General features: G+C 43.8%; 1 protein-coding gene across 2 annotated transcripts in view; it reads left to right on the top strand.

The window, feature by feature from the left end:
• The window catches only part of RANBP10 (RAN binding protein 10), a 63,338-nt gene that overhangs the window by 16,816 nt on the left and 20,268 nt on the right, over nucleotides 1-26,254 (top strand). For both annotated transcript variants that reach the window (XM_063167996.1, XM_063167998.1), the window contains exons 4-5: nucleotides 17,271-17,438; nucleotides 24,760-24,782. In XM_063167996.1, the coding sequence (XP_063024066.1) occupies nucleotides 17,271-17,438; nucleotides 24,760-24,782 (191 nt within the window). The remainder of the gene's footprint in view (nucleotides 1-17,270; nucleotides 17,439-24,759; nucleotides 24,783-26,254) is intronic.

Here is a 26,254-nt window from a genome sequence, read left to right as displayed (position 1 = left end):
TTGTATTTGGTAGAAAGTAACTGTTCTTCAGATGCCAAAGTGAATGACAGCTGGTCAGTGGTGGGGACTTTTTTGGCCTTGGGTGTTACTTCTGGTGAGGATGTTTTAAAGGTGAAATCTGTGCTCAGCATTTATGGATCTTGGTGTCTGGAAAGGAGAATGTTTTGTGAATGTCCTAACAAAAGAAAGATCTGTCTTGGGGAGAATGCTTTGAGTGACACCTGTGCTTCAAAGAATTTGGATCTTCAATTTATATTTGTTAGTAATTGTTATGACAGCTGCACCAGTCAGTCCTTCTCTCTCCGCCCTTTCTTTGCCCCCACTCCTGATCCAGGTGGGTTCTGTGCCATGTCCAAGGCAAAGCAGGAATTGAGTCCCATCATCTCCTTCCAGGGTTGAAGTTCTTGGACAAGGGGTGGTTTGGTGGTTAATGGAGCCTGTTCTGTTCATGGCTCTGTGGTTTGTGTGATGGAAAGATGGGGGAATGTTTTGTAGGCTTGGCCTTGCAGATGGTTGGTTGGATTGTGCTTTATTTAGGATTCCCCTGGGGTTATAGCACGGGTACATCCAGGGTTCAGTGCTAACCAAGATGGTGTGTGCTGAATGTCTCAGGTGTGCTGTCCTGAAATTCAACAGCCAGTGTAATTTCTTCTCTTTTTTTTTTTTTTTCCTTCACCCTTTGGTGACTAAAAATTACCCAAACCACTTCTGATAAATGGCTTTAAAGCCCAGGAGTTATATGGGCAGCATTTGTGGCCAGTTTGAGTCAAAGTGCCTGTACACCACTGTCATTTCTACAGTGCATGTGATGAACGTGGAACTCTTTTCTCTCAGTGAAATAAAGCATAAAGTGAACTTGAGACTTGAGATTGTACAATTCACTGCTAAATAAGCACTAATTTGATCCTCTGAACCTGTTGTTTGTTTGATCACATGCAGATTATGCTGCCAAGAGTCATTCTGTGGTCATAGTTAGGTCTCTCTCCCATCTGTATAAGTTTAACTGCATAGCTCTGTATTGCAGCTCAGTAATTATCTTCCTGGCTGTTGGACAGTGAGTGTGATTTTTTAAAATGTATATATTTTTTTTTTAGTATATTGTTCAAGTAACTGTAGTGAGAAACATTTCCAGGCTTAACTGTTGTCAGGTCCTTCACAGCACAGAGTAAGTGAGAGCTCACAAAGAAGTGACAGACTTCGGAGTCTTGACTTGGCTTTGTGTCAGAGTGTAATTTTAACTTTTTGTGACCTGAAACCCTGCCAGGTTTCTCTCCTTAGACCCTTTCTAAGTCACTTCTGCTTTAACAGATCGATTTTCACTCAGTGTGCTGCCAGGGAAGTGTGTAACCACTACAAGTGGTGCTTGGGAGCCCAGAGCCTGGTACAGGAGCCAAAGTTGGTCCCTGTCTTGTTCCCAGTTTCACTGGGGATCCTTGGTGGCACCCTGGGAGTCCTAATTCAAAGCACAATCTTGCTGCTGGGTTCTGTCTCAAACTCCTGTTGCCTCCACGAGGACAAACACTTTGGCCATATCCAGTTCCAAGTCAGGGCATTTGTGTTTTATTGCCAGATTTATTTTGGCTTAAACCCAGCTGGGTGCTGGGGGGGTAGTGCTGAGCTTTGTCTGGAGATTACAAATGTGATTGGAGCCACATGAGCTGAGTTCCCTTAACTACCCCTGTCTGCATTGAGAATAGAGATTGCTTTTAATTGGAGAGTTCCCTGTCCATGTTCTACTCAGGGTTTCTTTGTGCTGTGCTTTGAAATTCAGTCAGCAGGTCTGAAATAATTGTGGGATTATTATTAGCTACCAACTTTTGTGACCCTGACATATCTTGATTTAAAAAAAAAATTAAAGGTATTTAGAACATTTACTAACAAGCATTCTGCTTTAGAGCAGTGGCTTTTAGTGAAATGTCTGCTCACTTCTTTCCCCACATTCAGTTTTTTTCATGTGTGCTCAGCATTTTGGTATTTGAGGATGAAATTACATGTTGCAGCTGAACTGATCTAACTCCATGTCATCAAAGGAGAGAAACCTGACCCTTCCCTCCTCTCCACCCCATCTGCACAGCCACTCTTCTGCCCTGGTGCAAGCCTTTGGCTCTGGCACTTGTCACCTTGGCCGGGCCAGCTTCCAGGCCAGGCAGGAACCTGGTGGGCTGGTTCCTTCAGGAACCATGGAGACATGCTCTTACTTGTGCATCCTGCATGTAACAGATCAGTGTCCTTTTAAATTTTGTTATTATTATTATTATTTAGGCCTCAGTGCAGTAAGTTTTCCTGAGCCCTGCTGAAAATGTGTTGGTGGTTTGCTGCAGGTTTCACCAAACCTCCATAAAATGAGAGGATGATAAGTGTCCTGTCCTTAACATGGGTGAGATTGCACACTGGGAATGAGTCTCCCCTGCATGTGATGTTCTGCATTAGTTCAAGTTTTTATGCTGTTGAGAAATAACATTTCATTTGTTTGAGCTCTTTGGGACATAGAGCCAGGCAGAGAGGGAAGGGGGGATGAATCTCTAAGGTAGCAGCAAGTTCTTGATTCAGCCTAAGATGATGTGAAACCACACCCTTAGGCATACCCTGCTTCAGTTTCTCAAACAGCGCAGATAGGAGCTGACCAATCACTTTGAGAGACTTTAAACACCCTCTGGTTAATGAATGACCTGCCCTGCTGTGCAGCATTGTGCGTGCTGCAGGGAGTGCCAGCTTTCACTCACCATTCTTTGGTTTTCTGAAACGTTGGTAATTTTTTCAGCTTGCTTTTTAAACAAAAAGATGCTGCTTAGTTTATTCACTATCTGTCTGCTCCAAACTCTTTGTTAAAAGAACAAGGTTTCAAACTCAATAATAATATTTTATAGACTTGAATTAGTGTGCAGCCAGATAAATCAGGAGAATTTGGTGTACAGAAACCTTCTCCCTATTAGGGTTTGGCTTCTGGGTCTGTAGTGCTGTGAGCCAGGTCACCAAAACCAGAAACCTTTTGTCCAGGTGTCCTGAGTCTGTTGTTCAGCCAAAGGTCCTTGAGAGCAACCCATTTATCTGGACATAAAATAGAAATGAGCCCTGGGAATTAAGAATTCCCCCTCTCTGTGAAAGCCGTCCTTCATCCTCCATAAACCAGTGTGTGGACTGGACTTTCCATTTTAGCTTTGTTTGGAGATCCTTTCTTTTGAATTTTCTTGCTGATAGGTTTCTGTTGACATTTGTAGGTAGGACTTTATTTCTTCTCAGCTTATCTTACAAGCTGTCAGAGGAGATGCAAGCAGGGGGAGCAAGACTGTTGAGGACTCTCTCCTTCTGTTCCTTTCCTTGAGAGGAAAAAGTTCCTTTTTTCTTCCTTAGGGATGTTTCCAGGAGTTTTCATTTTGGTGTGCTCCCCTCTGGGAGCAGCCAGAGAGGGGAGGCTGGGTAGGTGTTGTATCATAAAATAATAGGATGTCCCACACTAGAAGGGATTCACAAGGATCACTGGGTCCAACTCCTGGTCCTGCACAAGTAAAATTCTCATGGGAGGATATTTTTCCCATCAGAGTTGGGGATGGGTTTCTGCAGAGGTTCTGTATTTAGATTTTCAAGCCTCAATTCCACAAGGATCTGGCAGCCTCATGTAACTCTTAAGTTAATCCTGCTACAAGTGGGAAGTTCTGCTAAAATCTTCCAGATTTTCCTTCTAGCCAGTTTTGGTCTGGTGTTGGTGTGGGGTTTTTTGTTCTTGAGGTTTGTTTGTTTGTTTGGTGATTTTGTTTTGTTTCGTTTCTTTTGTTTTCTGTGAATGCTATGGTATCTTTCTACTTCAAATGTCTTTAAGGAAGTTTTCAGTTTGTGCTTTGGCTTGTCCCTTTCTCTGACTGACAAACAAAGGACCTGTGCTAAAGGACTCGGTGCCAGTGCTAAATGCAGTAATTATAGAAGCTGAGACCTCACCAAATCATCTGATCTGAAGTGAGTTCAATTAGCATTAGTCCTGCCTGACAGGTGTGTGTCTAAACCAGTCTTTCATTATTTTTCTGGCAACTTCTTCCAACACTGTCCTTGTGTTGGAAACTTTTCCTGATGACAAAGCTGAATATCCCATGTAGTCTGAGTCTATTCTTGGATCACGTGGAGGTGGAAAATAATTAATTTCTTTCCTCTTTGTAGCTCTATACATGAAAACCTCTATCAGTGCTTTGTGGTCCTCTCTCCAAATCATACACTCCTGGCTCTATACCCTTCCCTGTTTGTTAGGTTTTCTTGATTTATGACAACTTTTGTAGATGTTTTCTGAAATTTAATCACTGGATGTATCACAAGCACCAGTATCTTACTTTTTATAGTAAAAGAGAACATTAAAATTCAGAGCAAGTTCAGGAAATGGCTCTTATCCCGTCTTGCAAACAAGGGCAAAGGAAAATCCTTGCCAAGCTTTCACAATTCTTATGGCTTCAGCAGAAACAGGAGGGGAAGAAGCTACATGGTTACCTGGGGAAAAAAGGCTTTTGTTTTCTAGAGCAATCAGCAAAAGCCCTGAAGTATGGGGGTAAATACATGAGCAGTATGTGGCACACAAACAGTGAATCAGTCTGCTCTCTTGGCTGTATCTGCAGCTTGGACACACTGCTTGATTTTCTGTCCTTAGAAGTAATTTCTGTTAAGTTTATTTATTTATGCAGCTGATGAAGCTCTGGCTTTTGGTACCTTATGGTGTTTGTCCTGCTGCAGAGCTCTTTCAGAGCTGTCCTTAAGAACAGTTGTCCAAAAAGGCCTGTGGGATTTCCAGAGGGTGTCACAGCAAAGCCTTGGACAGGTGCTGGTTCCACATCCAGCTGGCTGTGCCAGTTCCTGTCCACAAAATTGTTTGTGCCACTGGTACCCTCTAATTTATCCTATCAAACCAGTTTGTGGGGCTGCATGTGGAATGGGTCACCTAATTGGGTTAATAAGAATGGGTGGGGGGCCCTGCTTCATTCTGGGCTTGTTATTAATTTGGCTCTGTGCACTCGCCTGGTTCATCAGAGGTAATGCAGGGTGAAACAGCTCCTTTGGGAAACTTTATTCTCCTGAATCACGTGGTTAACAGTGGTCAGAGGTTGTTTTTGATAGAGATATGTGTTAAAAACCTCAATTAATTTTCCCCCCAATTAACAGTTTTCCTAATTTTTTTCAGTCTTTCCAGGCATAGTGGGCTGAAGCTAACTTGGCTGGCTTGTCTCCCTGATTTTTTATTTAGGCTGAGAACTCCTGAAACTTCACTTGGGTAGCCTTTTGCTGACTTAACTGCTTTTTACCTGAACGCATAATCTGTGCCTCCTAAGAGGTCACCAGTGTGTTTAGAAATGGCAAATTTCAGCACTGCACAGTGGAAGAAAAGAGAGCAAAGTGGGTCAGTGTGATGGGTCAGCTCTGGAATTATTGAATCCATTTGTGCAGAATGGATTTTTAAAAAAATTCCTCAGCACACAAGAGCTCATGTGGGTGGGCGAAGATGATTGTGGTGCATAGAGCCGTGGTGGATAAAAACATACACTGCCAAGAAAAGATACATGTTACAGCAGATTGGAGATTGCTGGCCTTTGAAAGTCAGAGCCTTTTTGATTTACCTACATGAGTCCCTTATTTTTGGAGAAGGGATTTATTTATGTAAGTGAATCTCCTGGCTGTCACCACTGCCTGTAGTTTTATTTACATCTTTGGTTGTGCTACCCCTGTTTCTTCTAAACTAAACTGCAAGATGCACTCCAGAATCACAATTAATGCACTCCAGCCACTAATAAGAGTTCAGTCCAAAACACAAAGCTAAGCAATAAAGCCTACACAGCCCCATTTGAAAATAAAAATTAAAAAATCTCATATGGGAGGAAGTGTCCTGAGACTGGTTTAAGCTGGTTGTTTCTTCCCTGAATCTGCTTTTACTGTACTGCACCATCTGCTATTTTCAAAATAGCTTTTATTTATTTTTTTAAATTTAAGTCAAAATTAAGGTCATGCTAAAGAAATTAATAAGAAATTTGGGCTTCTTGTAATAAAACAAAAGGATTTCCTTTGAACTTAAGCTTTCACATATTTTTAGTGTTAAGATTTTTTTTCCCCATATGGAATCAATCTTGTGTTCAGTGTATGTAAAATGCCATCATAGCAAAGTAATCTGAGGAGCACTTAATTTTTGTTTATCCTGGGTATACACAACTCATTAAATTTTCTTTCTTCATCTTCACTCAAAATTCTGTGTGTACATGTATTCTATGTGTATTTTAATGGCTGCCCTGCTGTGTCATATGTTGAAGAATCTGAGTTCCTCTGGGATTGCTTAACTCACTCTCATCTTTCCTCTTCCTGCTTCTACTCTCTGCAGATCAGCTGAACACCTTTGAAAATCAAAATTTAAAACCACTAAAATTTTTAAAATTTGAAATTTTAGAATTCTTAAAATTATATGATCTTTATTTTTAAAAAATGAATTCTTTGTGTCTTTGGGGATCTTTGTCGTTCATGGTTGATTTGTCCTCTGCCCATCAACTTCAGCTCAGTTCCACTGAACTGCTGGGTTGTCTTCTCATGCCATGGCAGCTTTCTCTGTTTTCAATAATCTTTTGAGTTTATGTGCTGAGTTCACCTGAACTCCTCAGTTGTCTTCTCATCCCATGTGAGCTTTCTCTTTTTTCAATCATTTTTTCAGTTTATGAGCTGAATTCACCTGAACTTGTATGAAAATTCCAGCTTAAATATTGAAACAGATTTGTTGTGTGCCCTGTGCATTCACTCACATCCCACCTTTGTCCCTTAGAAGAACTGGAGGTTCTTTCTTTCCCATTCTTCAGTTTTTCAGGGCTCATTAAAGGGCTGTCTGACCAAAGCTGCCTCCTCACAGCTGCTGTGTTTGGGGTGTTGCCCTGCAGAGCTTATCATGGTCCCAGCTTGGTGGGGTGGGTGTGTTTTGGAGATGAGCCTGGTGCTCAGGGCTGATAGGGCTGAGCTGCTGTGGCAGGGGGTGGGACAGATGTGGCATCTCCACGTGCTGAGGGTGACACCACAGGGATCAGGTCCCCAGATGAGGTCAGACCTGGTGCTGTCAGCTGTGTTCAGAGCTGGAGAGTAGCTAAACCAGCTCCTGAACCACAGAATTGGGATGAATTACCTTCTGAATTAAGGTTAAATTTAATGCCATGTTTTATTTATGGATATGTATATGAAAGCTAGGACTGTATACAGTAAAAGTTCCTGCCTTTTCCCCTTTCTGACTGACTTCAGGTGATGTGTTTGCTCATATTGATTGTAATGATTGTCCTGCCTGCAGCCAGAAAAACTGCTGCCCATTTGGTTGGGTTTATAGTGAAGTGTTGGGTTTCTTTCCTCTCTTTTTTTTTTCCTTTGGTCTCTTCAGTTAGACTGGCTTTGGGCACCCAGCCTTCAGGTTTGACTGGAGGAGCAGACTGAGGCTCCAGCTGAGCTCTCAGAGCTGTGCCTCACCCAGAAGTAGTTTGGAAAGTGCTTTGCCATTAAAGTTGAACAAAACCATCCATCAGTATTTCAAGGCAGTAATCCTGGCCTTGGAAAATAACCAAAGAAAATGTTTCCACTGGCCATTAAGAGATCAGGCATCAGTGTGGGTATGTGATTCTTAGTGCTGGCCTGCACTTTACCATGCCCTGATTTCTGTGCTGTGTCTCTTTCAGAGCTGGGCTGGCCTCTTCAGAGGTTCTGTGCTCTGTCCTCCTGCACCACGTTCCCAGAGATGTGTGGTATGGCTGTGCTGGAGCCTTTGCAAGGGTTCTCTGTCCTCCAGCTGGCTGTGCTGGTTGTGTACCATGGGGAAAGCATCCAAAGCAGGGCAGAGATGGCATTGCACAGTGGGGTTTGGGGTTTGGCCTTCACCTGTGCCACAGGTTGCATCTCCAGCTGTAGCACAGATTATGGAAAATCCAGGTATTTTAGTGACAGCTAAGAGTTGATTGGCACTTTAGAGACAGCAGTTTAGCTGTCAACACAAGTTGTAATCACTGAACTGCTTGTTTTTCAGATTAAAACAAATTCTTTAATGTGGCTGTACCTATTATTTTGGATAAAAGGTGGCATCAACACAGAACTCAGTTTCAGTACAATTCAAATTGCTGGGTAGCAGCTGTTTCTGCTGATGGATAAATATCATTCTCTTCAGAAAACCCTGTTGCTTCACCTTGATTAATATGGAAAGTATTTAAGAAACCTCAGTTTAGAATCTAGAAGTCTTTGTTGCAACCTCTTAACATCAGGAGGTGTATTTCTTCTGGAAGACTTCTCTCTCCATAAGGTCTTGTGTTTAGATAAGTGGATTTTTGTTTGTAATTTTCTTAGCTCATTAAATACCATTTTAGGGATTGTTTTTACTAGTAGCTGGACATGAACCCCCTGCATTCTGCAGTGATCTCCAACATTTCTTTTGGCTGAGTCACTAAATGTCCTGCCTTGATGTGTCTGTAGAATGACTCTTTTCCATTACCTTGCAAGACTTTGCTGGAAGTGTCTTAATATTTTATAAAGATGTTCTTGCCCTTCAGCTGAAGGTTGAAAAGTTGGCCCATAAATGAACATGTGAATGAATTATTTAGTATGATGAGATTTGAAGCTGTATATGTAATAAGCTTTTGATTGTTGTTCCTTACCCCTTCCACTAAATAGATAAATGGAAATGCTCCTCATCTGACTCTTTCCCCATCCCTGTCCTGCATTATTGTGTACCCTGCCCTGTGTCCCACCCTCTCCTCTGTGCTGTGCCAGGGAATATGGTGGATACAATAGAGCAGTGGTGACCTGATCATGCTGGAGAGCTTTTCCTTTGTTTGCAGAAAGAGCCTGTTCTGTGGCTGTGGTCTTCACAGGGCTGTGAATGGCTCCAAGCACATCTTGACCTCTCTGGTGTAGGGAAACCCAAACCATGTTCTGACTCTGGCAGAACCTTGGAGCCATCAAGATTGTAAGTTAGGAGGACTTGCCATCTTTATTCATTCAAGGAAGTATGATTTTTATCTTGATTACTGTATTCTGTGGTGTGGTGCATGCTAAGTAATAGTGAAATGGACTCCTTACAAATTTCTGGGGCTGGTGGAACAGACCTTTCCTGTTGAAAAGGTATTGCCTGTGTTGCAGTTGTCCAGAGCTTTCTGATTTTGTTTTTTTCTTTATGAGTCAGTGGGTAGTGCCACTTTATATAATGGTGTAGTTGTGGTTTGATGCTTTTTTGAAGGCTAGTTAACATGCAGTGAGTGGTTGTTAATGGTAGGACTTGCTGATCTGGTCTAAAAATCACCGTGCCAGATCAATATTGTGAAAAATTGAATTCTACAGTGCTGTTCTGCTTGTTGTCTCCATGGTGGATCAGGCAGTGCTTGTTAGCACCCACATTCTGCTCAATCTCTCAGACTCTTGAGTCATACTGATTTTTGGGTCACTGTGTCCTTTTCCTCCTGCTCACTGTTAATATGAGAGAGATGTTGTGATTCCTTTTTTTTCTTTTTTTCCTCTCCTTTGGATTCTTGCCACACAAGTCTTGCTGTGAGGATTTGGACTGAATTTTGTCTCTTTTGCAGTTGCAAGTACTTTATTAAAAAATATGGACTAGCTTCTGAGCAAAAGCTGCAGCCAGGCCTGCCAAGAGTCCTGCACTCTGTGATGAGCATCATCTGCTGTGTGTGCAGGGGCCAGGCTGGCTCTGCTTGCTCTGCTGGGACCTGGGGTGAGGGGGAGGCCATGAGCAGCAGTGCCTGCCTGGGCTGTATGGTGCTGTGCTGCTCCATGGCCCTGTGCAGGATTCAGTGGGATACTGCAAGGGTTATGGTCCTGAACCCACCCAGCCCCTGCTCAGGGAAGTTTGTGCTCCATGGGGTAAAGTGGTTTTGTTCTCTGTACAAGCATTGGTTCTCTAATGCAAAGTTTGGTCTTCATTCAGTCATTTTGCCACCTTGTAGAAGAAATAGAAGCTGGTTGGGGATGTTTCTAGCTAGGGCTTCTTCATATCCCTGGGTAAGTGGGTTTTAGGGTCTTTTTTTTCTTTTTTTTTTTCTTTACTCTTGACATGTTCTGGGCAGATGTCCAGGCCCTTGAAGCTGTGCCAGGGAGATGCTGTAATGTGTTGAGCATGCTGTTCCCTGCTCCTATTCCTGTCCTGCAGTTGGTGTTGTGACTGTACCTAGACAGTTGTCCGTGCCAGGCTGTGCCTCCCCTGTGCCCACATCCCCAGTGCTGTAACAGAGGTTGCTGTGGCCACTGAGCAGCTGTTTTTGTAGGCTCAGTATGGGACAGAAGGATGTGTTGCAGCACTAATAGTTGATTTGATTCTAAAGCATGATTGAATAAAGGAAAGCAAAGCAACCACCCTGCTCTCACCAGAACATGTGATGTGTGTGCAGCTTCATAGGGCTTGGCATAAATGCTGTAAAACTGAGTGACAGCTGAGATGCTCCAGCATCTCAAATACTTCTTGAGGCAGCATATTTCTCATGGCTAGGCATTTACAGACTTCTCAAGGCCAGGCATTTGGTTTCTGAGGCTGTAGGAGCACCAGAGCTTGTTGAGCCTTCCTTTTGCTGGGGGTAAAGGCCTGTGTTCACTGATGTGGACTGATGTACACCAGAGGCACATCCACTTGCAGAGCCAATCCACTGGGAGATGGAGTCATCAACAGAGGGTGGTTCTGCTTCTCCTGTGGTTCTGTCTCCTGTCTCATGTTTATGGTTGTCCTGTCCCTGCCTGGGACTGCTCAGCCCAGGATGGTGTAGAACCAACATCCAATTTCTCTGTGCACCAGATTCCATCTGTTCAGCCTCTGTTGAATGTACCTTCCCCTCCCCTGACCTTGTGCTCTGCTGCTGCCAAAGACCCATAGCTGCCTGAGCAATAGCAGCCTGCTCAGCACAATGCATGGAGCTGGGCAGGCACCTCCTGCCTCCAACTGCAACGTGGTCCAGCAGCAGCTCTGGGCTCTGCTGCTGCCTCCACCCTCCACATCCCATTCCCCAAGCACTGGACAAGCAAAGTTTATACATATGTTTCTGCTGGACTTTGGATTCAATAAATCTTATAAAATAATTTTGTTTGGTTTATTTCAGTGTGTTGACACAAGTTCTTGTCCCTTTGCAGCTAGTGTTTGCACACCGCTTGCCCTGGCATGGGCAGCTGTGGGAAGCTAGGATTGCTGGCCAGGGGAGTGGGAAGAGGAATGCCCACAAGCAAAATACTGGACAAGAATAGAGAAGGGAGAAAAATTAAAAGTATTCCAAAATATGAAAGAGAGAAACTTTGGAAAGATTGTAGAGTGGTCACTGGGGTCTATCCTGAAGAGTAAGTCTCAAACTCTCCCATTACTCATGATATAACAGACACAAACCCTATTTACAAATCTTCAGATTCCTTCTGAGGAACTTCCATCTGCCCTCCATATGCCCAAACAATCTCCACCATTCCTTCCAGCTTCAGATGCCCCAGGTATCCCTGACTGCAGGAAGGTCAGCACTGAATGTGTGGTGAGCAAGGCCCTGCCCTTTGCAGCAGCTTCTGCACCCATGATGTTGAATGCTTGAATGCTAGAATGTGTTTCTCCTTTGGAATGTTCATGGGCAGGGAATGGTTCATGTGTCAGTGACAGTTCATCTCTCTGCCAACATCTTCAGCCCAGCAAGTGCAGAGCAGGAAGAGTCTGACGTGTCTGGCTGTAACTCACTGGAAAAGTGTATTTTCCATGATCACTGGGCCTTGTGTGTCAGTCTTTGGCATGTCCTCAGAGGGGATCTCAGTACAGATCCCCCTGGGTGTTGGCTTCCCTGTTCCCTTGTGCCCAGTGGCAAGTTTGACATGTTTGAACCTTGATGCACTCAGGGCTGTCATCACTTGGCTTTCTCCTCCACCCTGTGTGAACAAAGCATCAGGCCAGAAAGGCGTGGTGAAAATACTGTCCTTGGTAACTTGAATCAGGGCATCATCCATCCATCCATCCATCCATCCATCCATCCATCCATCCATCCATCCATCCATCCATCCATCCATCCATCCATCCATCCATCCATCCATCCATCCATCCATCCATCCTCCAGCTGATGCTCCACACTTTGAAGGCTGAGCAAGTTGTCCAGGTCCTGCTTTACCAGAGTGTGTGATGCAGCCATGATCCAGTTCTGCCCAGAGCCTACCAGCAGTTCTGTGTTCATTGCTGGGGCTCTTGAGGCAGAGGAATAACCTGAATCACCAGGTTATTTCTGTGATGCTGAGGTGTAAATGGTCACCCAGCTCAACAGAGCCACTTCCCACTTGCTGCCTTCTGAGGCAGAGTCTGATCTCAGGATCTGCCCAAAGAGTCAAGAGCAAAGCAAGGCTGACATTGAGTGGGAAAGGTGGGATTGAGCAGGGACAGATGTAGGACAGTAAGGGATAGTAGTAGCATGCTGCATCTAACTCTAGTGCTTGCTTAAGGGTGAGTGTTTATCAGTTTATCCTGTAACTGTGTCCTGAAGTAACTCAAGTCCTTTCTGCCACGTGTCTGGCATTGCATAATTCTGACCTGTTTATCAAGCAGCAGCAATGGAACTTGCTGTTCAATTTTTTCCCCTATGTGTTGGGATCAAGGTAGTCTGCCAAGAAGGTCAGCATATCAACTTTTTCTTGTTAGCAGGCCAAGCAGAGCTTCAGTTTGGTGTTGAACATACAAAAATGTCCTCCCAAGCCCTACTCATGGGTTTTGTTTTTCTTTCTTCCAGTTCTTTGATTGCACAATCTGAGCTATTCTGCATCTTGTTAGTAAATGTATAGGTATATTTTGGGTTTGGGTGTTGAAGTGTTCAATTCAAAGGGATGTAAATTTAACCTCTTTTTGCTTTTGTAGCTGCTGAAGTCCTACCTGTAGTGGTCGTGATTCTTTATTTGCATGTTCAAAGTGCTGTCTTCAAAATGAGCTGTAGTGAGAAGAGTCTTAGAGTCAGGACCTTGAGATTCTGCTTTGACCACATGGGCCAGGTGACCAAATCCTTTCTGTTCTCTGCCTGTCTCCCCTATTTTAAATGATTTTGTACTTTTGAAGAGAGGATGGGGAAGGGAAAGGAAAGAAGGAAAGAACTGTAAACTGGACCCTGCAGCCACTCTAGGTCACTTGATTTCTGTCTGTATTGTCCATCAGGAGTCCATGACCAGGGTTTTGTAAGAAAAAGCACATTCTCCAATTTGGTCCAGAGTTCTGAAATTTTGAGAGGAATCTGCACTTGCACTTGAGAAGTTTTAGATTGGCCACAGCTGCATGTGGGTGCTGAGTGTCCATTGCTCTAGACATGGCTATGACCAAGTGACCAAAATGGGATGTTTTAAACAGCCTTGTTGGAATGAGCTACCAGTCACAAACTGACAGTGCCTGGGTTCTCCCAGGGTTTTCTTAGGAGCAGCTGCCTGCCCCTGTCTGTCCTGGGATGGGCTGCTGGAGCTGCTGAGGATTGTGAGGTTGAAGATGGTGAGAGGGGCTGGGGGAGCTGTGGGAGCCAGCTGAGGTGACACACCCTAACAGGGAGGTGCAAATGAGAATGTGTGCAAAGGGAGCAGTGATGCATTTTGGAATGATGACAATGACTTCATGGAAACATCAGGTCAGTGGTGAAAAGGACAATGAAGGGAAAATGCTGGGATTAACATGTAGAGGGTTTGGGAGCAGTGCAGAGAATAACTGCAGCCTGCTCCCCTTCTCCATGGGGCACCTTCATCTCCATTCTCAAAGCAACACTAAATCCAGAGAGGGTTCAGATGATGATGGTCAGAAAAGCAGGAAATAGCTAAAAAAGTTAGGAGTCATCAGCCTGGAAAAGGGATCATTATGGGGGATTCTGCAGAGTCTGCATACTGATATATGTTGTGGAGACACCAAATCCATTGTTTGTCATCCTCTCCTGTGCCAGAACTACAGGATATATCCAATTAGTAGGAGGCACATTTTCACTGATTGCAGTTACTCTGTCAAACTTCTTGCAGGACACAGTGAGTGATGTGAGTGTTTATATGTTCTTAATAGAGGATTGAACCATTTAATGGAAACAAAATCCTTCCAGGAGTACTGAGTGAACAGAATCTCCATCTGGCTCAGTCTGTCTGTGCTCACAGGTGGTTGGAGAGGGGTGATGCTGTTCAGTCAGGGTGTGATTCATGCACATCCTGTACTTCTCCTGTCTCACTTCTTGAAGAGCATCCTTGTCCAGGCTGATCCCTATCCCACACAGAAAGCCATTGTAGGAGCATGTGGGTGTCACCTTCTCTCTGCCTTCCGGCGACTTCTGCAGTACTTGAGTACAAGTGGCACAGAGGTTAAAGTGTCAGGAGAATTGGCAGATGCAGCTGTGGGGAGGGATTTCAAGAAGTTCTGATTCAGTCCTTATTAAAACACTGCTGGATTTTGTAGAGGAAGGAGCTGTTGAGTCACTGGAGGCTCCAGGGGTGTCGTGGGAGTCCCAGAGGAGGCTGTAATATGCTGGACCCATTCCTAGGTGGCGATAGCAAATTGTTAATGGTGCAGGAAAACCCCAAGTTTTCAGGAAGTGTTTTGAGAAAAGTTGGAGTCTGTGTTTTTAAAATACATGTGATGAGTTACTCCCCACTCTGCTGGTAATCCAGGGTAATGCCAAATGCTTTCAATAGGGATACACAATTTAAATCAACAGGCCCTGAAAACTTTGACCTAGAAATACTAGAAATGCTGATTCTTGTTTTTAATTCAGATTATTAGGAAATTTCAGAAGGCTGGCTGAAACTGGCCAGTACTGGAATTACCCGTATGCCACTGCCCTCATGTTTATTTTGGGCAGAATTTTAGGAATAGAGATCTGGTTTTATTAATAAATAACTTAAGGTTTGACATATGATTAATGCCACTCAGCTTATGTTTACAGTGAGTACAGTAAGTTCACTCAAACAACTCTGGTTTGTTGTTTAAGATGACCATGGTGATGTGATAAGCCTGACAGTGTAGATTTAAAGCCCCTGGTGTGGTGCCAGGTCCAGGTTCAGCACCACACAACATTTGAGTTGAAAAAGTAAACTCTGTGTAACATCAGCAAAGTGCTGGGTGAGCAAATTTCTTTAACTGATTATGTTAGTGTTTTTGTGGGAAGAATAAGATTCAAAACAAGCTTTTTCCAGGCATTGTTGCTGTTTGTACCACGTTTGTAATTGTCTTTAAGGTCTTTATTCAGTCCCTTTTCACTGGAGTTCCCCACCACCATTGGTGCTTCAGCAAGAACTGACACTGTGAAGCTCAAGTCATAAAAGAACAGGAGGAGGGTTTTTTCAGTAGGATCAGCTGTGATCTGTAGGTAAAGAAACCTTTATTTCTCACACTGCAGAACCAGTAATGTCTGCATTGGCCCAAGCATTTAGTGAGCTCATCCTCATGGTGGGACACGCTGCTGTATTTTTTATGGGAGCCTCACCCAGTACATGATGTGTGAGCACTTCACTGCTTGGGTGCAGCTGATGACAAGTTCTTGGTAGGTGCTTTGTAATGCCAGGAATGTTTTGTATGCAGAAGATCTAGGAGTTTGTATTTAGATTGTATTATTAGTACCTTAAGAGATAAATTTATTTAAGTTACTATCTGAATTATAACTTCTCAACAGCTCCATTAGAGAAGTTCTGAATTGACACTCAGGTAACAGGTCTGGTTTTGGGGAGACTAAAATAATAGATCAGTGATGGCAACAGAGCAAATAAAAGGGATAGTGGAAAGGAGCCACAGTTTTAAAAATTCAAAAATATTTCAATGATATTTTTACTGGATGGAGTCTTAGCAGTGCAAGTTTGACAACAGACTCTAGAGCCCCTATCACTTCCTCCTTTGTTTTGGCAAGTCAGTTTGGCATTGTTTTTGTGCTTGCTGAGGGTGCTGCCTGTGCTGCTGTCCCTGTCTCTCGTGAAGATTTGAAACAGGACTGGTGCTACTGTCAGCAGCTTGTTTGGAGCTGATCCGAGGGAAGGCAGAGCTGGCTCTTGGGACATCTCAGTCTGTTCCTGTTGGATGTGTGGGACTAAATAGAGGAAATTACTCACCATTCCTAGGCTAGAATTTGCTGGGAATCCTTCATGCCTTTCACTCTCAAAGTTTGCTCAGAGGTCCAAAATCTTGGACTGTGGTATGTTTCAGTTTTGCTTCATTCCCTGACTTTCCCACTGGCATTAATTTAGTGTGGTACAATAAGAAGGGCCTTAGACATGCACTGACTGTTTTGTGCTTTTGTGAGAAGCCCTGAGCATGTGAGTGCTGATGCCTCAGTGTTGTAGCACTATTTTACAAGACTGAATTTCTGGTGCCCTCATCTAGTGCACTGGTGGCTTTGGAGGAAAATCCTGGCTCACAGAAGTGCTCCAGCCCACCTTCACAGGGCTCTGCTCTGTAGTTCTCAGGGTGCTCAGTCTTTTTGTGCCTCATTGCAGGATGTGCATTTCCTGCACAGTCTCTGTGTTTCTTACACAGTCCCTTTGCCAGAGCCATTGCTCCACATTTAACAGAATCTGCACCACTCTTGGGTGTGTAAGGTCAGCAGATGCCAAAGCACCTTCTTTGCTTCCCTAAGGATCCAGCCATATCCATATATAAAACACAGGTGTCTGTTTTTAATGTTGTGTCACTTTATGGAAGAACTCTGTCTCTCTGTGAGATGTGGCTTTGATTGTGCCATTCAGAAGAATGATCTAAATGAAATTACTGGGATATATAGAAAAGAACAAGTGGGCAGGGTGCAACTGTAACCCTTAGCACAATGTTACTGGCAGAAGAAATAAAAGATATTAATATTAGAACTGACCACTTTGCATTGAACTCCCCTTTGACATTTGACGGCTGTGTTTTAAGCTGTCTGCAGAATGGGAAATAATGTATCCCAATGGAAACACAGAAATCCTTATCAAATAAAGATTGGAGGATGCAAAAATTGCCTCTCTCCATTTCTTACACCTGTCACAGCACTTACAGACAAAGCTGCAACTGTCTGAGAATTATTTTGTTAAATGCTTTTGTGGGAAGAATTTGGTTATGGGAAACACTAGTGTTTTACAAAAGGAGTTTGTTTCACCTCAGGCAAGATAAAAGAGAAATGTGTTGAAATGCAAATGGTGTGTTCTGATTAATTTCTTTTTAGTTACAGGTATGTGAAAATTAATATTGGGATTAATCAGGAGTGGCAATCAAATTTTAAAACTCCCACAGAAAATGGTGTCCTGAGGGTTGTAGTAGTTCCATGTGGTTCTGCTGAGCTGGCTTCACTGCTGTCCTGTTCTTTTGTCTTTTTCAGGATGGGATAAACATTCTTATGGGTACCATGGAGATGATGGGCACTCCTTCTGTTCCTCGGGGACAGGGCAGCCCTACGGCCCCACGTTCACCACTGGAGATGTCATTGGCTGCTGTGTCAACCTCATCAACAACACCTGCTTCTACACAAAAAATGGCCACAGTTTAGGTGAGTGAGAGTGTTCTCAGGAGAGGGATGCTCCAGCCCTGCTCTTGCTGCTGTTTAATTCTTGGCTGTATTGTAACTCTTGTCCCACACCTGTGAGTAAGGTTTAAATGGCAAAGAGCACTCAGCAGCTGTCAGCAGTTGTAAATTGGCTCCAAGACAGAAATGCTTCCAGCAGGTAAAATGGTTTCCATGCTGCTCAGTTTTTTTAGATATGTTAGAATTTCATCCACAGCTTCTTCTGCTTTCCTCTGCTACTGCATAGTAGGTGGGAGGTTGGATAAGATGTCTGATGGCTGGGCAAGAGGGAAAGAAAGGAAGAAGTGGGAAGTTTAATTAGTGTTTTGTTCAGCTACCTACAAAGGCATGGTACTGGTGTCTTCATTTTTGAAGGGACTTGTCCATCTAAAAGCCTCAACACATTGGTCTGAGCATTCCCAAAGCCAGGCATTAATTCTGCACAAAAGTGGTCTGAGTTAAGCATTGAGCTACAATGTGGTTCATTCCACACTTGTTTCAGTAACTGTCTTAAAGTTAAGGACTAAAAATTTTGCCCAAATTAATACCTCAGATATTTCTGTCATATCTTATTTGTCTAAAATAGAAATTTTTGGCCATTTCCCCCTAAAATACAATTATCTCGGATGACATGTTCTCCACCCCAGATAAATTCTTGTCTTTTTTTTTTTTTAGTACATAAGATGTGCAGTGAATTTTATAGGTTCATCTCACTTTTTGTACTGGGATTCATTTGATTTGGCAGGGAGGGATGAGCATTCCTTTCCTTTGCTTCTCCTTGCTGCGTCAATTCTACTTTGTTGAATTCAAGATTAAATTGGTAGAAATATACCAAAAATACCCTGCTCAAAACACTCAACAGAGCAAAGATGTTTTGAGTTACTGGCTGGGCTGAAGGAAGGAGTGGGATTGGAGTGCAGTGTGTGCCTGGAGAGTACAGGATTTCTGGTGAGCTCTTGGGAACAGTGCTGGGCTCCCCAATGTTGGAGAGAGAGGGACTTATTGGAGAGAGTCCAGCAAAGGGCTGCCAGGCTGATGGAGGGTTTGGAGCATCTGTCCAGGGAGGAAAGGCTGGGTTTGTTCAGGCTGCCCATGTCAGTGCAGTACTGGTGAGACAAGTAGAGGCTTGAAAGCAAGAGCTGGTGGTGTAGAGCAGGAGGAGCTTTTGATTAGGAGTGAGACAAGATAGAACAAGAGCAACTGAGGTAATGAAATAGTTAAAAAGATTTCACAAAAGATCTCCTTTTAGCTGCTGTCCTTGATTTTTAGCCTGTATTTCCCTGTAGTGGTTTGTGCTGTGCTCCTCTGGATGTTTTCTGTTAAGTGGGTGCTTTTCCAGCCTCACTGTTTTTCACCCTGATGGTGCTGTTACTTTTCATCATAACAAAAATGTAAGAGTCAGGAAGAGGCCAGATCCTCTATTTAATGAATACAAGTTTGTTCATGTGGTATTTAATTTCTTTTTAATGACCAGAGTCTCCACAGTATAATCTGTATCAGCTGAAAAGTTGCTGCTTTCTCCTCTGTTTTGTACCCAGGACTGTGCCTGGGTCTCTGGGCAGATGAAGCCAAATAAAGAGCCAAGTTCAGTAACTTCTGTGTTACCTTTTGTCCTTACCACCTTCTGATTCTTTGCCTCGTGTCTTTGCTCAGAGATTTGTTTGGTTTGGGACATTCAGAGTTCTTTGCAGCAGAGAAGTTATCTAGTCTTCCTTTCTGAAACTGAAGTGTTCCTTTTCCTTCAAAGATGGGGCTTTTTGGATGGAAAGCTTGTGTTTTTCTAATCTGACATTGAATGACCCCTTGAGGAACAGCCTACCCCAGTGCTGAACAATGCCAGTGGGAAGAAACAGGAAAGGTAACAAGAAAGTTACCATGCTTAAAGCAGCATCAGTTATAAGCACTGCTGTCCCCTGGGTGTCCTCCTGAGCTCTGTGCAAGACATGAGCTGTCTGAGAAAAGGACAGGGAGAAGCCTCTCCTTAGCATTCACAGCTGGCTCCTGTGTGTAGCAGCTTTTCTCTGAGCTGCAGTGGCATAGTACAGATAGAGAGAGAGAGGAGAGATGGTGTGGTTAGAGGAGACAGTGCAGAAGGGAAGCAGCAGAGCTCAGGTCTTGCTGGGTGACCCCGCAAAAGCTGCAGGAACATTTTACTGCCTTTTCTAAAAAGCAGAATGAAAACCTCATCTGAGCAGTCTGTTGGTGAGGGCTAGCAGTGTCTGTTTGTGTCACTGATAAATAAACAGCATCCAGAAATGCTCAGTGCAGTGCTGAGGAGAGGAGCCCTTGGCCAGGGGTTTCACAGCTCCTCATGGGCACAGAGCAGAGGTGTGAGCAGGGGGTCAGCAGAGGAACCAAGGCCAAGTGGAGGCAGGAGCAGTGATTTGTTTGGAAGTCAGAATGCTTTCTTCCCTGAAAAAAGCAGCTCCTTGAAGGTCTTGAACTTCCATGATATTTAGTGCTAACCTGAGAATGTCATTTCTGTGTTGTGTAGCCCCAGGGTTTACCAGGAAGGGGATGAATTTGAGTTTTTTAGGTGTTCCCTGACATGAAGCTGTGGAAGCCATGTGTGTCTCCTCCTAGGAGATGAGGTAATTGTGTAATCCTACTGCAGATGCCAAAAATATTCATGAGGCTAATCAGCTCCTTTGTGAGGCCAGTTAGCTTGAGAAGCAGGGTTTCAGGGTTTGACTTTGTCTTTCTTTTGATGGAATTACTGTAGCTTTGTCTTTCTAATTCACTCTTCACCATTTAAGTCCTCTCCTTTTCATCCATTAATTAGACATCCCCCCTTTTGTTTTCCTTGCAATTTCTTCTGTTGCTTAACTATTATCTTCCATTGTCTCCATACTTTTTCATTTAATCAGATCCATCAGGAGCACTGTATAAGAACTGTTTTCTTGGCCATCACAAATTCTGGATGTTCTGGTTGGAGCTAAGTCTTGAACTTTATTTGGAGACGTCACATGAAAACTGTTTGACATCGTATGTAGTCTTAATTCTCTGTTCTGGAAAATGTCTTGAATGTCTTCTGGCTGCTGATGAAACACTTTTGACAAGTTCTGAGCAGAGTCCTGGCAGTAAAAAACATAGTGAGATGTGGCTAGAAGTGTGATGAGAGTGAATTTGGATAGAAACAGGGAGAAATGTTGGGGCACCAGCCATTAAGCAGAAAGTCTTGGACCAGGAGATGAGGAGGAAATGTGACTGCTGCAGGTCTCTGGGTTTAAGTGGATGAATTTGCTCAGGATTAATGTAGGAGTGTCTCAAATCTCAGACTTTGACAGCAGACCAAGGTAAATGGAGCAGCAGGGCTATAAAAAGAGCATGCAACCCTCTGAAGTCTTGGCATAGAAAACTTCCCGCAGTTTGAGTTCTAGTGCAGGCTCTTGGAAAGACCAAGTTAACCTAAAAAGTAAAATATCCACTCTGCAGCCAGTTTAGAGACTAGGGGGAACATTGGGAGTAATGCAGAAACCTGTTGTGAGAGACATGCAGGTGTCAGTCCCAGATTTAATAGGTTTGACCCCAAGGCTTCAAATGAAGTTTGCAGACAGCAAGAGCATTGGGATGTTCAAAAGAAGACTTCAGATTAATCAGATTTAAAACCACAGAATCCTGGAGTGGTTTGGGTTGGAAGGGACCTTTAATATCATGTATTCCAACCCCTCTGCTGTGGGCAGAGACACCTTCCATGAGTCCAGATTGCACAGGGCCCCATCCACCTTGGCCTTGAGCACTTGCAGGGATGGGGCAGCCACAGCTTCTCTGGACAACCTGTGCCAGGGCCTCACCACCTGATTCACTATCAAAATGAACAGAAAATACCAGGTTTGGCCACAGCTTTGTTCTCTGTGTGAGCACTTTTACCCAGTGGCCTGATTGGAGGATCTGTTTCCAAGGGCATGTAGAGCTATGTGGGTTTGACAGTGCTTCTCCTCAGCAGCATGTTGGAGAATATTCAAGTATTTTCCTAGGCTGGCATTTCCTGGTCTGCTCTTTAGGATGCCCACACTGCTGAAGGAGTTGTGTTCATTGCAATCCACCAGCAGTGCTTAAGGATTCCCTGGATCTCAGTTCCCTAAACAGATGCTGGAGGAGTTCCCTGCTGTGCAGGCAGTGCTGTGGCTGATTACCAAATGTACATTGTCTTGTGCAAATTGAATTCTCTAAGTGGCCAGCTGTGAGGCAGAAAGGGTGATTGGTGCTGGTGGAGAGCAGAGATGGGCTGGAAGCTCCACAAAGACATTCTGTGCATGGGATCATGTGGAAGTGCAGTCATGGAAGGTGGAAGTCCTTTGTTTGGTTGGCAGGTGAAAATGTCAATCACACTGTGCCCTAGCACTGAACCTTCATTTAATGTCTTTATGTCCTGCTCTTCACACACTTGCTCTTGCTTCCTGAGCTCTTGGTTTGTCCAATCCTTAAGTGTTTTAGAAGGCTGTGGTTTTAAACTGGATCCAGGCTTTGGAGGGGCTGCAGAGAAAGAAAACAGTTTCTCATTCAAGCTGTGATTATTTCATTTCTGCTGTTGGCTTTCCTGGTGCAGGTGTGCAGCAGTGCAGATGCAGAAACTCTAAGCAGACATGTCTGTGCAACAGACCAAGTGCTGTCTGCATAATGCATTTTATTAGTCTGAGTTACATAACAGAATGTGGAAAACATGCATTTGTCTCATTGTAAAAGCAATGTAATGAGTTTATTTATAGAATCATAGAATTATTTTCTCTGGGAGGGATCTCTGGAGGTCAAGCATCCAACACCCTGCTGAAAGCAGGCCCAAACTAGATCATGTTACTCAGAAACTCATTAAGTTTTTACTGTCTTCAAAATGGAGATCATCTGGGAGTTTTTTGGTCCTGATTCAGTGTTTGACCAAAATCCATACTGAATTTTTCTCATTAGAATTTCCCATGTTGCAGCTTGTCTATGTTGCCTCCTGTCTCCTGCCAGCATGCATCTCTGAAAAAGCCTTTTTACACCCTCCTGTATGAGAGTTGTAGGCAGCAGTAGGTGTCTGCCCTAATGCTTTTGAGACTGAACAGAGACTATTCCCTTTGTCTTGCTGGCCTCTGCTGGACTCACTCCAGTCTCACTGTATCCTGTGTTGGGGAGCCCTAAGGTGAACATCATAACTGCAGTGTAGATTCACCAGTGTTGGAAAAGAAGGCAGAAATCCCATCCTTTAACCTACACCCTCACTAATAAACCCAGGATGTAGTTGATGTCCTTTGCTGCAAGGACCCACTGCTGGCTCCTGCTCTACTTGTTGCCCAGCAGGACCCAGCATCTTTTCTGCAGATCTTTCTCTCCAGTCAGCCTCATCCTGTCTTGTTTCCTGGCAGTATCACAGCCTGGTGGCTGGGCTCTTAGGTTGCTTTTGTTGAGCTTTGGGAGCCTTGTGCTGGGTCATTTCTCCGGCTACAGCACTGTGCCCTCCAGTTTGGTGACACCTGTGAGCCTGCTGGGAGCGCACTGAGTCCCATTGTCCAGGTCATGGGTGAAGACAGGGAACTGTGTTGGCCCTGCCATGGATCCCTGAGGGACAACTCTTGGACTTTGAGCAGTTTCCACCCAGCTTGTAGTCCATTCAAAAGCCAAGTGCTTGTCCAGGTGCTGGGAGCAGCTTCCAGCCACACAAATACACAGGCCTGGCCACCTTTGGCTCTCAGAGGTGCTGGGGGCAGAGAAGACTCCAGTGGACAGCAGGCTCAAGGAGATTGGCCTCACTCTGCCATAAGGGTAGGAAAACAAGCTTTCATCCACCTTTTCATCCAGCTGAGCAAAATAATTGCAAAGTGAAAAATAGGTTTGAGTGAGGAGCAGTATCTGGGCAAAGTGACAAGGTGAGAGAAATGCTCACTGAATGTTTTCCTCAGCCATGTGTTCAACATCACCTGTGTGCACAATCTTTGGTTGGATTGTAGAAAAGGTGCTCAGTAAATAAGGTCCAAAGTGCCAGGATGTTCATTAAACCATACTGACTATCTGCCATGATGTTAATTTATCTTTATTTGCTGTTTATTTAGTAAAAGATTCAGGATTTTTTTCCGAGCATTTGATTTAGGTCTGTGCTGTTTTGAATAACTTGTTTCCTATCTTGACTCCTAAAACTGGTTTAAATTACCATTTCAGACTGATCTGGTAACATTACATTGCAGCTCTGGGTTAAAGTAGTCCTAAAATTAAAACCAGAGGGTGGTGTTCTCCTGCTTCTGCAGTCCTTCCAGTGCCAGGCAGAAGGGAAGGAGGAGAGGTGGGATGTGTGTGAGAACTGGGTGTCCTGCTGTGGGTACCAGCCTTGCTCTGGCTGGGGACAAGGAAGCATTCTGGGGAGCACACATGGGGAAGGGCTGCAGCTTCCTTGGCTCCTGGAATGTCAGCTGGAAGTCTGGATTTAGCTGAGCCTGGTGGGTGATGGCAGCAGTGTCCCCTGTGCTGCTGGTGAGGGTGACCCAAAGCCTGGGGGGCTCTGCTGATCCATCTCCCTGAGCTGCTGCTGGATCCCACCGTGGCAGGAGAGGGAGGAGAGGCCCCATCCTTTGGGGCAGTAACTGCACCTAAATCAGATGCAGAGCTGTGCCTGGGCAGCCTGGCTGTGGTGGGTGTTGTCTCCAGCCAGAACCCTGTTAGACATCACAGGCAATGTCTGCCTCAAATACCTCTTTTCTGCCAGATGTAAATAAAAGATATTATGTTTTATTTATTGTATTGTATTTATATTTATTTACATCTGCCAGATGTAAATAAAAGATATGCCAGATGTAAATAAAAAGGAAACCATACACTTTTTTCCCCATCTTTTCTGTTTGGAGCTGTATCAGCTGAGTTGAGGATGAGGCTGTTCTTTGCACAATTTCTCAGGTGCTCCTGGCTGCAGCTTGTAATGCCAAGCGTTGAATATTCTTTCCTCTTTCTCTGGCTTATAGGAAGAATCAGTTACAGCCTAAACCAAAGAAATTTTATACTAAAACTCTTTTTCTAACACCAAAGTGAATCTTGAAAACTAACTCCTTCCTTGTAACAGAGGGAGAAGCAAAGGAAAGAGGAGCTGCTTTTAGAAAATCAAATTTTTGGGAGAGATGTTGAAAACATTTAGGCTTTTTCATGAACCTTTCTCCAGATGCAAAACCTTACAGAGGAGGAGACTGGGGAGGGAAGTTACTTCTAAATACATGAAGCAGTGAAATGCAGGGTCAGAGCTGGGATTTGAAATGCAGTAATGTTTAGTAGCATGTTAAGGATGTAGGCAAGCAGGGAAAAAAATCCTTTGTCTTTTTAATTCTAATATTTTTTCCCCCCACAGGTATAGCCTTTACAGACCTCCCTGTAAGTACACCTATTTTCAGTATTTTAAGTAAGGATGCAAACAGAAGGGAGGGGGAAGAGTGTGGGGGTGATTTTTTTTTTTCTGTTTGATGCCCTGTTAAAAAAAAAAACATGATAACACACATTACTGAATGATGTGGATGCTCCTTTTTCTGAAACTTCATAATCCTGTGACTGGGTTTGTGGGCTACTCACATGCCTCCTCTCATCCCTCACCACCTCTAAGAATTTATTGCTCCTTCTCCTGGAATTAAAGCAAGGATGCAAACTTCATTACAGGTCATTGTCTTCCAAATGCAGCTTTGACTCTGAGGAGGAGAACATGTGCATAGTTGCACTCATGTCTAGTCAGGTCTCACAAAAGCACAAGAAAATATTCCCTCTTTTCTAGACCCAAGTGTTCCTGGACAAGGAGAATGTGTTCAGTGAAAAAAAGGTAAACCCAGGTCAGGCATGCACCAACATATCCACTGCATCCATCACATACACAGGACTTCCTGTCCCTAAGGTTGCACTCCTGTCTTTGTACTTAAATACCCCAAATTAATTTCCTCTGACAAATTTCTTCATTTTGATAACTTTTTTAAGCCTCCAAAGTGATAAATTTTCTTGGCTGACTTCCCTGTTGTGTGTAAGGAAGGTTGGTTTGCTTTGTTCTGTACTTCCTGGCAAAAAATTTACCTTGTTCCTCTAATTTTTGTATTGTGAGGAGTAATGTCTAGTACTCCCTGTTCACCTTCCCAATGGGATTTAGGGCTTTGCAGATTTCTGCCATATCCCAAATATAACCTGCACTTAAATTGCAGTTATTTGATTGGCCTTTTCATATCAGCTGTCAATACAGGATGTTTTGGGGTTTTTTATGTTCTGGAGTCTTTGAACTTGGTAACATTGCAGTGTGTTCTAAACCAGAAACTCTTTATGTGGGTTATCATTCACTTGGTCCAAGTACAATTTATTAAAATACAAGAATAGTTTGCCTTTCCATGAAGATTAACCTTTTGGAGTGAGGTATTGTGATAACCTTACATCCACAGCAAGAAGATGCTTCTCTGATGTACCCCTTAGTTTTTGGTGCTGTCTGTTTTCCCTCTGGATATAGATTGCATTAGTAGTCACAGATTTACCATATTCCTTCTAACTTTTTCACCACTTTATCTTCTCATTTGGTTAGACTGCTTCTCCTTCTGCAGCAGGAGCAGACATTGTCCATGTTGTCAATGACAAATGACAATGTCATTGTCCAAGTTGAGCTGGACAATGGCAGTTTAGGCTCCTGTCCATCAGAAATGGCTGTCCAGCACATGTACCCCTGCTCATTTACTGCCCAAGTGTTGCTGTGCAGCTTCACAGCACAGATTTGGCAGCTTGAAATTCCCTGTCCTGCTTAGCTGAACTTGCATCCTGTTGATCCTGGAGTGCACAGTGAGCTGACAGAGAATTTAATGTTCATGTGTGAGCTGCCCACCTCT

Source organism: Melospiza melodia, chromosome 13, assembly GCF_035770615.1.
Source record: "Melospiza melodia melodia isolate bMelMel2 chromosome 13, bMelMel2.pri, whole genome shotgun sequence".
In the NCBI taxonomy this organism is placed as follows: Eukaryota; Metazoa; Chordata; class Aves; order Passeriformes; family Passerellidae; genus Melospiza; species Melospiza melodia.
The sequence above is the reverse complement of the archived record's forward strand: the minus strand, read 5'-3'. Positions and strand labels throughout refer to the sequence as shown.